The 14,157-nt window shown below is 40.4% G+C and overlaps 1 protein-coding gene across 7 annotated transcripts in view; it reads right to left on the bottom strand.

Annotated features, from left to right (window-relative positions):
- Positions 1–14,157, bottom strand: part of LOC112561410 (potassium channel subfamily T member 2-like) — a 51,547-nt gene that overhangs the window by 18,698 nt on the left and 18,692 nt on the right. For 5 of the 7 annotated variants that reach the window (XM_025233893.1, XM_025233895.1, XM_025233898.1 and 2 more), the window contains 10 exons: positions 11,657–11,765; positions 11,171–11,245; positions 10,161–10,247; positions 9,486–9,589; positions 8,834–9,020; positions 8,426–8,590; positions 7,403–7,429; positions 4,294–4,430; positions 3,666–3,729; positions 3,126–3,234 (listed from right to left, as the gene is read on the bottom strand). In XM_025233893.1, the coding sequence (XP_025089678.1) occupies positions 3,126–3,234; positions 3,666–3,729; positions 4,294–4,430; positions 7,403–7,429; positions 8,426–8,590; positions 8,834–9,020; positions 9,486–9,589; positions 10,161–10,247; positions 11,171–11,245; positions 11,657–11,765 (1,064 nt within the window). The remainder of the gene's footprint in view (positions 1–3,125; positions 3,235–3,665; positions 3,730–4,293; positions 4,431–7,402; positions 7,430–8,425; positions 8,591–8,833; positions 9,021–9,485; positions 9,590–10,160; positions 10,248–11,170; positions 11,246–11,656; positions 11,766–14,157) is intronic. The other 2 variants (XM_025233896.1, XM_025233897.1) reach the window with 1 other exon arrangement.

Below are 14,157 nucleotides of genomic sequence, written 5' to 3'. Positions count from 1 at the left end.
ATTTTTCAGGAGTGGGTTGACGGAAGGCAAAGACGCTGGCTTTTTTCCGCGCGCGCTGAGCTACCCTACACTCCTCTGAAAACCCAAGGCACCCTTGGTCGGTTATTACGGTGCCTTAGTACCGGAATCGTTTCTAATGCAATTTTTATTTAAACTTGTAGTGAAAACTTAGCAGGGTGTAACGTCGGGTCTTTTCTAATGTTTCAATCTCAAAATTAAAAACGGGGTTTCTGGTAAGGTGGGTGGAGCAGAGGGTCTGAAATTCAAGCAGTCTGCCTTAGTTAAATTCCACCGCCTTTGTGAAGGTTATCGTCCCGCTCCAGACCATTTGTAAAATGTAAAACAAGGGGAAAATGATCGCTGCCGCACAGGTCATCATGTACAGCCCAGTTAAAATCTAATAAAAGTGCTGGGCTGACCACTGACAAATCAATTGCTGACTCTGTGCTGTTGTGTGGACGGCAAAAGGTGTTTGAACCGTCATTCAGTATACAGAGATCATTTTCCATAAAAAATGATCCCAACAACTCTCCTCTGGTGTCAGTCGAGGCCCCGCCCCACATGGGGTGGTGTCCATTAAAGTCACCCAAAAGAAGGACGGGAGTAGGAAGTTGGGTTAAAAGACTCTCAAGGTCCTGTCGGGATATTCGAGCTGATGGAGGTAGATAAAGACTGCATATAGTGATAGTTTTGCCCAGAAACTCGGGCAGCAACAGCTTGAAGATTAGTATTTAGTGGAACCTGGCTATATAAAAGGTTTGAACGAATAAAAAGAGCAGTCCCCTCCTGAAGGTACGTCATTTGGTGAGTCTTGACGTAGAACTCGATAGCCTTTGAAGGAAAAAGAGTTTGTAATGAAGAAGATGAGTCCTCTTGCAGAGCTATTACATCAAGAGAAAAGCGAGATGTTAGGCATCGGAGTTCTTCAAAGTTTGCTCGGATTCCTCGACAGTTCCCATTGAAGGATTATAGACATGTGTTATCTGTGAGAAAGGGACGTAGATCGCCCCCATAGTAACTGAAGGAGAAGATCCAGGAGAGGGCAGGGGACGGCGGGAAGGAGAAGGCGACATTAAGCGTCGCTCATCCATATCCATCCCCTGCTCGCCAAGAGGAGTGAAGCGATTAAGAACTGGTATAGGTGCTGCTGTGGTGTCCCGGGTGTAGTGGATTTTTCAGGTGATTTTGTTTTGTTTTGGTATTCTTGTCTGTCTGTGGTGTGATATTCTTGTTTTTTGGTTGTTTTGAATTGCGCGTTTGCTGTCTGACGGTGTTTCTGGTTGGTGAGGTGGAAGGCTTTGACTGTGATGCTTGTGTAGCTTGGGATGCTTGAGTTTTCTGTGTAGACTGGGCGCCACCACAACTTGCAGGAGGAGGAGGAGGAGGAGGAGGAGGAGGAGGCGGCATAGATTGAGTTATAGGAACAGGGCCTTCTGAGGAGACCCATGTCATGTCAGTCTGTATGGACACAGAGGTGGAGGGTCGCTTTATGACTGCTGCTGAATAAGATATGGAATTCGAAGTAGAAGTGTTTCCTGAGGAGCCACCCACTACGCGACGGCGGGCTTCAGCGTACGAGACGCCAGATTCCGCACGTACGCGTTGAATGGCTGCCTCTTCCTTCCACTTCGGGCAGTTTAGATGATGCGACGTGTGCTCCATCACAGTTTTGCACATTTTGCGCTTGAAGAGCAATCAGCTGCCGCATGGCCGGTACCCGCCGCAGCTAAAGCAGCGGGCCTGGGACCTGCAGAAGCTCGCCCCATGACCATAACGCTGGCAGTTTGAAACAGCGCAAGGGAGATGGAATGAAGATTGAAACTTTTACCCGTAAGTACCCGACCTCAATGAAGTCGGTATTTTGGGTAGACAGAAGGTTAGAAATAAGGTGTTTGTGGGAATAGATTTCCATCCCTCTTTAGTGTGACTCGTTGTACTGCTGAGACCCCCTGAGATGCCAATTCTGACCTGATGTCAGTCTCAGTCATCCCAGCAAGGTCTGGGCAACGAATGACCCCTTTCGAAGAGTTGAGGGATCGATGTGATGTAACTTTTATGGGGCGATCGACGAACTGTTTACCGTCCCATCGGCGTAGGGCTTCAGAAGCTTTTTGATTTGCGCACTGAACAAGGAATTGTCCAGAGCGCAAACGTCTTATAGTAGAAAAATTGTTGGAAATGTTTTTAAAACATTTCGCTATGGCAAAAGGTGATAGAGACGAGAGAGGTCGGTCCTGCTCTGCGCCTTCTACCACCAAAAAACGGGGCCAGGCCCCCTCAATACTTTCTCTCACTTCCTCTTCACTATCAGAGGAATCATCTTCACGTATGCGTTTCCCCAGGTTAGATAATTTTTTGGCCATGATAAAAGGATTAACGTTTCGTTCCTTGTGCTCCCCACCCACCACGGAGTCCAACTAGGGGATGCGACCGAGCGGTACCACTTGGGTATTTCCAGCAGGGTCACACCAGGGCTACACAAGGAATATACTCTGGCCTTCCAGAAGCAAGACCAGATTGACCCCGGCCGCAGCCTTCTAGCAAAGCTAGGGCAATTCACGACCAGCCGCTTGATTGGTGTGGGCCACACCAACCCCCCGTCTAGGGGAAGTCCGGGCCAAAGAGATGTGTTGGTATGATGGGCCGCAGCCCATCAGGGACCTCAACCTCCAGGATCCCATTCTCCCCCGACACGGGTCGCCCTGCACGGCAAACGCAGGGGACCTAAAGAAGGCCGCAGACAGGAAATGATGTTCAAAGAAAGATGTAATGGGAGAAGGAAAAACAGAAGAAGGGCCGGTGAAGTCAGAAGAAAGGAAGGGTAAAACTGTAGTATATGAGGGAGATGTTTACTTTGAAAAAGAATAGAGATGAAAGGGCTAATGAAGCAAGAAAAAGAAAAGCCTAAGGAAAAGGGGTGGGCCAGCTTTGTCACCCAGCCAGAGAAAGGCTGGGTGTTCGCCCCCGGCACTAGAAGCCGGGCCCTTGGGGGCCAGAGCCTGGTAGAAGACCTCCTTAAAAGCCTTTTAAAATCTGCAAATAACTCCACTTTACAAATTTATGGTCCATCATTACCCACAGCAAAGGAACAGAGTGGATATATATATCTGTCTAGAAACTATTACCTGCAAACTTGACATGCATCTTGTTTCTGCCCTTGAAAAGCTGGATATACTGCTTACAGTGTGGAGCAAAATCCTTCACTGCCCATGATCTTAAAATTGTGTGCTGGTCCTGGAAATATGCATTTATATTTATGTTGATAAGAACACATGTATATGTCTGCATATTTTTGTTTTAAGTTCCTAATTGTACCATTTTAGAAATTATGAAACACCTAATTCTATATGTATAAAGTGTTCCTACCAACAATAGAAGCTATGCAGCTGGCTGCTTTGCAAAAGAGTAATCAGGACACAGTGGTGTAATTAAATCAGCAAAATGTAAAAAAGAAACATTGGTTAAGCAATCTACAGTAGTTTAACAGATGTTTTCACATTTCATCTCCAATCTTATGATGCTGGAGGTATCACTACTCAAAAGTAGAATTTGTAACTTCAGGCTGCTATCAGCAACCTAGGGAAACTTTGGAAAGTGAACTCTTTAACTTTCTGTTTCAGGCAGGTTAAGATTAAATAACAAGCAACACAAATATTTGCTCTCACAGCTTTATCCTTGTTACTGGCTGGTCTTGGGGCCAAGAAAAAACAAGCTTCTGCTTGAACAAGCCTGAAAGATAATCCATGTAACAGCATACAATCATCCATCATTTGTTCCACTTTTGTAGTATGGGCACAATTCTCTCTTTGCTTTCATCACCATTGCCTCAGCAGATGATAAACAGCTATAGATTAAATAATTCTGTCTGCCCAATTTCTGATTTTAGCAAGAAATAAATTTAAAAAATGAACTGAACAAGGTCAAAAAGCAATTAAAAAAAGCATTTCCTGTGTTTAAAATTCTCATTATATTTTTGTCTTTAAACATATAATGATTTATGTGTATATATATATCTTAACAAAATACATTCACTCCTAATTAAGTAATGTTTATTAGAAAACAAAAATTCACATTAACAGCACACAATTTGTTCACGGCAGAGACATGGTACAACTACCACATCCTATGATAATTTTAATGGATAAAAACAAAGCCTGCAAACTTAAACAATTTTTATAAGCAACTACATTACAGAACCCATTTTAATGACTAATGAAGATGACTTCAAGACCTCCAAGAAGTCACTGAAGACCTATGCTAGCCCGTTTTACAAAACTGATGAAAGTCATGTACCTGCACCGTTTAAGGTCGATATCCTTAAGAGCCGACCCCTTCATGTAGATGACTCTGTGGGCCCACTTGGGATCCTTCAAGATCACTTGCATGCTGCTGTCCAGTTCTTGGGGACAAAGCAGTATCACCATATGCTCCTGAAAAATTTAAGGCCCAAAATAATTTCACTTAACCAAAAATATGACATCTATTCCTAAAGTAGCTATACAATGTCAAGTGTTGACAGTTTCCTCATACTTGTCAAAATATATCAATTAAGAACAGCTAGTGACATCAAGAAACAGTCCATGTATCTTCAAATACAAAAGAATGGAGACAAAACAAAAGAACAGAGTTGCTAGCCCTGCATTGCAACACAGATTCTCAACAGGATATACAAAAATCTCATACAAAAATAAATTTTAAAAAATTCTGATATGAAATATTTGCCAAACAAAAGCAAGAACCAAGGCTAGTCAATAGATACAGGAGGAAATAACACTGCATTATAAATAACACCACAGGTAATCAAATAATGTCCCACAAAACCTCATGGTCATAGGAACTTTAAAAATCTCTACACAGACAGCCACAACAATATTTTAAAAAAAAAAAAAAAAAAAACAGAACTGATGTGATGATGAGAAAAAAATCCAACAGAAGCATTTAGATGTATAGGACTGTTACACCATTACACCTCACCTGAACATCCAAATGCAAGCAATTTAAAACAGTTTTACTTTCCGCTGTTATTAACATTATGATAGAAAAAGAAAAATAAAATGCAGAGGTGGGTTTTGATATTCGAACAATACTAACGAATCAAGAAAAAAAATTTCTTTTGAAAGATTACTTAAAAAAAAAAAAGTAATGATAAAGAACAAAAATGAAAGCCTCATGCTTTCACGGTGTCATAAATATCTTTTCAAAACTTAAATATAACTCTGATGTCACATGAATGATCAAGAACTCTCTACCACACACTCAACAGTCACTTGTCTACACATGCCAAGACAAGGGTTTCAGTATCATGGTTGTAAATGACTGGACAAAGGAAAGGCAAACCATGAAACTACGACAGAACCAGACTTATCAACTCATTTTATGCTGCCACATACTGCGCTTTTAGCTTCTTCTCAAGTAAGACGTGCTAGGACTTTCATACCACTGGCTGCTTGCCTGAAATTAAGTAAGGTGTAGTCTATGTACACATACAACTATTGTTTAGAGTAACCATAGTCATTAGGACGATGATTGCTTCTGTTCTGTCAAGCAGTCACTTTTCTAAAATTTTTAAAATATAAAATTCTAAAAGCTGCAGCTCAATACAAGAATATTTATGAATGCTGTAAATAAAACATATTTATTATATCTCAAGCACTCATGAATACAATGTGCATGCCCATTAATGTTTTTGGAAAGTACACTTTGATATATACCGAAACACCTGTACTTGTAGAAGTATATCTTACGACTGAGCACTTACTTCTTGCAGTGTAAAACATCATAATCTCAAGCTAAAGAGCGAATGCTGTTTGTTAGTGTTTTACACCCTGCCAGTGACTAAGGCTATATCATGGTAAGCTAAAGAGGGAATCAGTACAAAATATTTGTCATAAAGTTAGGTTAGGTTACTATATATGCAGGCAACACAAAGAGAAGTATCTATGTGCATCTGAAAGTGTATGTTAACATAAACCAGTTTAGAAGACCATTGACACTCAAAGGCTGTTCCGCCTTCCATGATACAAGGTATCCTTCATTTAAATAGAAATCATTCAAGCCAATATTCAAAATACTCAGACCACCCCTCACATCAAAACACTCACATTAAAACAAGCCATACAAGCATAAAACAAACCCCAAATACCCATAACAGACATAAAAACAGACCCCCATACACCAGCACCAACAAGAAGGAAAACCAAAGACAATGAAGGGTTCACCACTAACAAAGAACATGCCCCCAAAGGGCATTATGGTAGATAGGAACCCCAAAGCTGCCCAAAGGCACAATTAAAATATCCCAAAAGGCACTGGATATTTGAACTGACTACATTTGTCACATGTACTTGCTAATTTTATGACAAATGGTCACCATATATGCACAATGACAGAGGTAGTAAAATGATTATCTAACACACAGCATCACAAAAGGTCGATTAAATAAAATGAAAGTCCTGTGTAAGTAGTGGGTTAACCCTATCTATTAAGTACATAAGTATTCCTCCTTTGACCCACAAGTGCACTAAGCATTCAGCAGCAAAATCAATGACAGTGAAAAGTGTCTGTGCCTAGAGTGCCAAACACTTAGCAGCTATGATGTTACAATATGATGCATCTACAATAAGACGTAAAAAGTGACAGGAAAAATCTATTAATATGTTGGTTAGAGAACAAGCACAACAACCCTTCCCACCACTCTACCCCCTCTCTCCTATTTAAAAAACAAAAAATACTAGGTAGACAAGTACAGGCTGACCTAAAGCAATCAAATGATTTATACTTCCAATGCCATAGGGCTACCAACATTAGCAGTTTAGGCAATTCCATATTGGACAACTTACAATACAGAGCTACCTCAAGGATTAAACTAGAGGGATGATGATAATCCCAATAATTAATAGAGAGACATTCAAAACTCTTTGAGTGCTAGAGACATAACAAAAGGAGGAAAAAGATCAAAAGAAAAGCCATTGATCTTGCAGAACCTCGGCCTACAAGACAGGACCTCCAGGTTTTAGCTAAGCCATGAAGTACTGCAATCAGACTTCCAAAATTTATTGTCAGTGCTTCCCCTTTGTTTTTATGTCTACATTTGATAAATGATGATAAACTAGCCTGCATGCAAGGAGACAGTCTTTATGCGAAATTAAATTCCTCTAAATAGGGGAAATTGATGACAAAAAGTTGAAAAATCATGCAGCTGCAAGGTAACACCAGACACCCTAGAAACATTATGTGCTTGCCTGGAAATATACTGCTCAAATAATTTTATAACATTTTAAGCTGGCTATCTTAAAGTGTGACCAACAGAACAAAACAAGTTACTGGTTATATTATGTTTGTGCAAAAGCTGAACGCCTAATGCTATGACAGTGGAGTGCAGGCATAAAGCTTAACGTTTTACCTGCAAAGCCTTGTGAGAAGGAGTGATCTGAAAGATTATCCGGGAATAAAGTCAAAAGGTGCTAGTCACTTACTCCTCTCGTGTGTTTAACACTGACACCTGAATGTCAACATGCTAATTCACATTCTAAAATAATCTTTGAAGAAAAGGCTGATTATTTCTGTTAAAACTGCATCTATTTTTAAAGTATGAAAATCTCATATTTCATAGATGTTGCTTCACACAGAAACGTATCTGGCTCATGACTGAACTTTATTATAAACCGATTTTCCCCCTTGTTCTCCTTTATTAGCTCTTCTGTCCACAGCAGGGGCCCCAAGTGACATCACCCACACCTAGCCATCAGTTTGTGTTGCAGTATGCTAATTGCTATCACCTTTCCTTTCAGGCACTTTTCTCATCCTTTCAGAAGGTTCAAAGGCAACAAAGATACAGCTAATTTTATATGGGCATAATATCTGGTTGTCAGTTTATTATGAGAGATATCACTCTTAAAAACATGTTGGACTGACGGATATGTCAGTATTAGCTTCTGGATATTAGGCTTTATATTATAAAAATATGAAGACCAGCCTGCCTGTTCTTGCAAGTACTCATACCCACACACAAATATCATCATTCTTGAAGAACTACAAGAACTCATCATAAGCTTTAAAACAAAGCCAGACTCACTGCTTTGGGCGAAAAACAATATTTCTAATAAACAGTACCTGTTGCTCATCAGCTGCATGCAAGAAGAGAAAAAAGATCTTAGCATGCTGTATCCTCTGTGCAGCATCCAATTTGCAACTTCAACAACATACTTCACATATATTTTCATATAAATACCACCATCACTCATATTTGTAGCAGGCTTTTAGAGGAAAGTGTTTTCAAAACAGACAGCAACTAATAAAATCTGCATTTAGCCAAAATCACGTATGGCAGTTGACAATTTCCGTTGGTTTAATGAATGTAGAGCAGTCATCCTAAAAAGTAATAAAATACAAAATGCAGACAGTCAAAATGCATGCTGTTAGTTACCTCAAGTTTAGGGTGAGCGTAGAATTCATTGAGGAAGTCCATGACAGTTTCCTGTGTGAGGCTTGTGGAGCAAACAATGACATGTTTGTTGCGAGAGGCAGTCCGCACACTATACTCTCCTCCTACCTTCTGTCGCTCAAGCCATGTTGAAGCTAGGCCTTCAATCTTGAAAAAAAAACATCATCATAAAACATTATAAGGAAAAAGTGCATCTTGCCTTACAAAAACATCCTAAAGACTTTCCATCATGCATAACCTTTATATGCATACAGAGAAATATGCATATTCATGCAAACACAGGCACATAAATATGTGTATAGGCACAAATACCTATTTTTCACCTCCCTTTACAACATTTATTCAGATTAAATGACAAGTAAACATGCCTGGAATTTGGAAAACCATTACCTGTCTTGGAACAAATGATAATGCCACAACCATCATGAGAATCATGAAGAACTGTCCAAGCCAAATGTCTGGGGAAATATCACCATAACCAACAGTAGAAAATGTTACGATGACAAAGTAAAAGGACTCAAATAAGGTCAGTGGAGAGTTAGCACTTCCTCTCTGTATGTGTTGGATCCCACATATCCTGAATGAACAAAAGAGACTTAGATGTCATACTTCAGGGGGCTACCTGTCCTTTAAGATCTTCACATTTGAGGATTTTAAATAAAGTAAAATTAAAATTGTAAATTTATCAGAAAAAAATCCACAATAGGCAGAAGGGATAAGAAGCTTCAAAATGGTGCAAGGATTGAAGTTCAGTGCTGCTGAAACATGGCACCGCTAAGTGAAGGCCTGCGCCTTCAGTACGGTGACAAGTACAGCAAAGACAGCTGCACTAAAGACACAAATAATTTGTTTTAGATTTCCACTGCTGGCAGGTGAATGCCATGTTCTACTTTTTATAGCTACATATTCTTCAAGTGGTATGCAGTGAAAGAACATGGTTTTTAATGCCATCATAAGCCCAGCCAAGGATATATGGATGACATTCTATACTGTAGATTAACGATTCAACTGTTACGTTGAAATAATATTTCTGTTTACTCACGTGGTAAACACAAGGCATAAAAGGTTTGCTATCAACAGTATCATCTGTTGTGATAAGGTGACAGAGATAGTCTGGAATCTTTGCCTGGTCAAATGCAGATCATTCTGAAATTAAACAGAACATTTCTATAATGTAAATGATAACTTTCCTATGCCTGTAAATAGTGTGTTCATATTTACAAACATTTTTCTCTCTATTTTATGGAGAATACATTCAATTGTCGGTCCTAACCCTGACAGCATGTTTAGTTGCAAACTGTTTCTCTTCAGCTGTCTAAATGCCAACAGCAAGTACTTGGTTGAGAAAGAAGTTTTATTGCTAAAGTAGTCGGCACCACATGCGATCTCCACCACGCCTCCAGGTTGGGGTAGCAATTAGGGAAAACTGAACACTTGTAAAATGCAGCACCGTGTACTCCTACCTTCCCTCACATGGGTAAAATCATTTTAAAAAACGCCCACAAGAAGTTCTGCCTTTAAGCCACAGTCTTCACTTTCAACATCTACCTTACACTTTTAAATTCTGTCATTTTAATTTCTACTAACCAAACTTAATACCTTTAAGGCATTCCCTTTAAATTTTACATCAGTTATCTTCAAAAATGCTAAAGTTATTACAAAATCATGCATTTGTATAGCACAAATGGAATCAGCTAAACTAATGCAAAATTCTTACAAATATTCTGTGCAGAGCTCGCTTGGCAAGCCAGCAATTGAGGAATGTTGGTACAAATAAATTCTGCAAGAGTGGTGGATAGGTCACCTGCAAAAAAAAAAAGAAATGGTTCGTTGTTATGTACCCATATACTGTTATAAAAACATACCATTAGCTTCTGCCTAAAGATTTAAAAAATAGCTGTTATGAATAAAATCATATAGAAGAGTGCTATCCATATGATTTCCATTTACATATTTAATAAACATGATATATTTGAGCGAAAAGAACAGTAGAAAGGGGGATGAAAGGAAAGGGCTGGACATGGGGTCACTGGAGTGGGTTTCAGCTGATTGACATCGGTGGCGGACTTTGGTAGAGGCCTTATGTGCAACCTGATGCACGAAGAGGAATAGATATATTTGAGCATAGCTGTAACAGGAGCTCCACAGCCTGGGCTTGTATTCATTAAGCATTTAATCACCTATTATCCTTTCCAAGCTGGGTAAATCTGCTACCTGTAAGTAGCATCTGAAACCCTGTTTACATGGTCTCTGAGTAAGCCATCCTAAACCTCTCTCTTAGTGGGTAAGTCCTCCTAAACCTCACTCAGTCTGTAAGCCATTCCATGCCCTGGAACCTCTTATGTTTACTGCCCAGCCTTTAGGCTAGAGGGCTCTTTAATACTAACAATTATGAATGCAAAATTTCTAAAGCGCATACTAACATTCCTAAGGAGCATGCTCTTAGCTCCTAAGAACAAGAACGAAACATGGACAGTAAACACAGGACAGGAAAACAATACATGAACTATAAAAGAATAAACAACAGTACTAATGAAAAATAAAACCAAATATAGAAAACGTGAAGAGGAACCAAATAACAAGAACTGAGAATATCTTTGTATTTATCTTTTAAAACAAAATCCTCAAATAATAAAACAGCTATGTTTAAATACTAATAAGAAGCTAACAATATAGAAATAAACAAAAATAAAAAAAAGAGCACAAGATCTAAGATGAAAAACCCACCGTGGCCAGCATTGGAACAGAGCATACAATCTCTAGTAGGAACCCTGATGTCAGTACTTGCTCTAGCCGATGACCCTAAAGGAATAGGTAACAAGTGCATTTATTAATGAGGCCTCTAAAGTAACTCAGGCATAAGTGATACTTTGATACAATTCAGAAATGGGCATAGCTGTGCTTACATGCCATTAGAGGCATTACTATTTAATATACTCAGAATGCTTGAGCTGCCCCTTTTGTCCTAAGACAGCTGAAAGTGAGCAGCACTTTCTCCATGTATGCCAAAAATACACTGGTATCGTATCATTTTGTATCATGTATGTACAAGATATGGCGAGGTCAGTGGTTTGCAATTGCAGCATCTCTTGTACTTCTCTACCCTGATGATTTTCTCTCTCATACACATTCTCACATAAAATATGGAATATGATTTTAGGTTTAATTTCTGTAACCTACATCACAGCCTATGAAAAATAGTTGTTTCATTACCTTTGTAGCAATGTAGATAAAAAGCAGATCTTTGAGTAAGGTCATCGCTGCTAAAACCAACTCCACAATCCAAAGTGCAAGTGGTCGGTGCACCCAGACCAACACATACCTGTGACACATCAAGTACAAGTGACCAGTACACCTAGACCAAAAAATACCTGTCACACACATCATCTCAGTGCAAGTGACCATTACAGCAACACTTACCTGGTGTCATGTTATTTAATGGTACGGACCCTTATTGTAGGGCTTCACGCTTTAGAAAACTATGACACTACATAGTTCATTGTGTTGTAGATATAATGCCTGTCTGTAGTCAGTTCAGATTCTCTGCATTAAATTATCATTTTCAATATTATTAATAAAGTAGCTTCAATATTGACCATGTAATCTCTTTAAGTCTCCCACCCCCAAGACCTCTCCTTCATCCTGAAATTACGGTTAACGAACTGCCTCCGAATCATCCAGACACTGTTCAACTCACCTAGTGAACTACCAGTCCACTCTTGTAAGAAACCCTGCAAAGCTATCTTACACATGCCCGCATGTCCAATGACGTGCTTGAATCATCTTATTTTGAACCGCTTTATGACTGTGAGAACAGGCACCTGGGGACCCACCAGACTGCGAACCCGGTTGTGCACGAAATAGTTTCGTCTTTTCCTCGCTACAGGAGACACGAAGCATTCTCCTGTAGCACTCATGGTCTCTTAGCAACGATCAAGACTCACAGACATACAGCATGCCTGGGACAATGAGAGACTTGTAGAGCCTGAATTTGGTAGCAAACGAGATCTTTTTGCTGATCCAAATTCTGTTAAGTCTCGTCACTGCCGCTCACAGCTGACCAGCAACGAACATCTTCCGCACTACAACCGTCACTGGTTAGGGTCCAGCCGAGGTGTTCTAAGGACTAAACCTGTTCACTTTCTCTGCACTAAATTGTCGTTTTCCCATATCACTAATGGAGTATTTGCAAAAATTAATCATGTAAACTCTTTAATTCTCCCTCTGCCACCCTCTCCTAACCAAACCGCGATGAGGTGTCAAGTTATTTTGCACTTTTAGAGCAAAATGATGCCGCTACACCCCTACGTCGACGAAAATGTCTGAGCTGAGATTCTGCTTAACCTACCGCCTCCGAATCATCCAGACGCTGCTCAACTCACCTAGTCAACTACGTCCACTCTTGTGCATTACCCAGCCACAACTTTCTGTTTTCCAACACCTCTCTTGCCTCTAATGAAACCCTGCAAAGCTAACTTACACATAGCCGCATGTCCCCAATGACGTGTTGAATCATTTTATCTTGAACCGCTTTATGACTGTGAGAACAGGCACCTGGGGACCCACCAGACTGCGAACCCGGTTGTGCACGAAATAGTTCGTCTTTTCCTCGCTACAGGAGACACGAAGCATTCTCCTGTAGCACTCATGGTCTCTTAGCAACGTTCAAGACTCACAGCCATACAGCATGACTGGGACAATGAGAGACTTGTAGAGCCTAAATTTGGTAGCAAACGAGATCTTTTTGCTGATCCAAATTCTGTTAAGTCTCCGTCACTGCCGCTGTCACAGCTGTCTACCAGCAACGAACATCTTCCGCACTACAACCGTCACTGGTTAGGATCCAGCCGAGGTGTTTCAAGGACTGAACCTGTTCACTTTCTCTGCACTAAATTGTCGATTTCCCATATCACTAATGGAGTATCTGCAAAAGTAATCATGTAAACTCTTTAATTCTCCTTCTGCCACCCCTCTCCTAACCAAACCGCGATGATGTGTCATAGTTATTTTACACTTTTAGAGCACAATAATGCTGCTACACCCCTTCGTAGGCGAACATGATGTCTGAGCTGAGATTACGCTTAACGAACCACCTCCGAATCATCCAGACACTGTTCAACTCACCTAGTGAACTACCAGTCCACTCTTGTACGTTACCCAGCCACAACTTTCTGTTTTCCCATGCCACTCTCGCCTTCAGAGAAACCCTGCAAAGCTAACTTACACGTGCCCGCATGTCCAATGACGTGTTTGAATCATTTTATCTTGAACCGCTTTATGACTGTGAGAACAGGCACCTGGGGACCCACCAGACTGCGAACCCGGTTGTGCACGAAATAGTTCATCTTTTCCTTGCTACAGGAGACACGAAGCATTCTCCTGTAGCATTCATGGTCTCTTAGCAACGTTCAAGACTCACAGCCATACAGCATGACTGGGACAATGAGAGACTTGTAGAGCCTGAATTTGGTAGCAAACGAGATCTTTTTGCTGATCCAAATTCTGTTAAGTCTCGTCACTGCCGCTGCCGACCAGCAACGAACATCTTCCGCACTACAACCGTCACTGGTTAGGGTCCAGCCGAGGTGTTTCAAGGACTGAACCTGTTCACTTTCTCTGCACTAAATTGTCATTTCCCATATCACTAATGGAGTATCTGCAAAAATAATCATGTAAACTCTTTAATTCTCCCTCTCCCACCCCTCTTCTAATCA

The sequence above is a fragment of the Pomacea canaliculata genome, linkage group LG4 (assembly GCF_003073045.1).
Source record: "Pomacea canaliculata isolate SZHN2017 linkage group LG4, ASM307304v1, whole genome shotgun sequence".
Taxonomy (NCBI): Eukaryota; Metazoa; Mollusca; class Gastropoda; order Architaenioglossa; family Ampullariidae; genus Pomacea; species Pomacea canaliculata.
The sequence above is the reverse complement of the archived record's forward strand: the minus strand, read 5'-3'. Positions and strand labels throughout refer to the sequence as shown.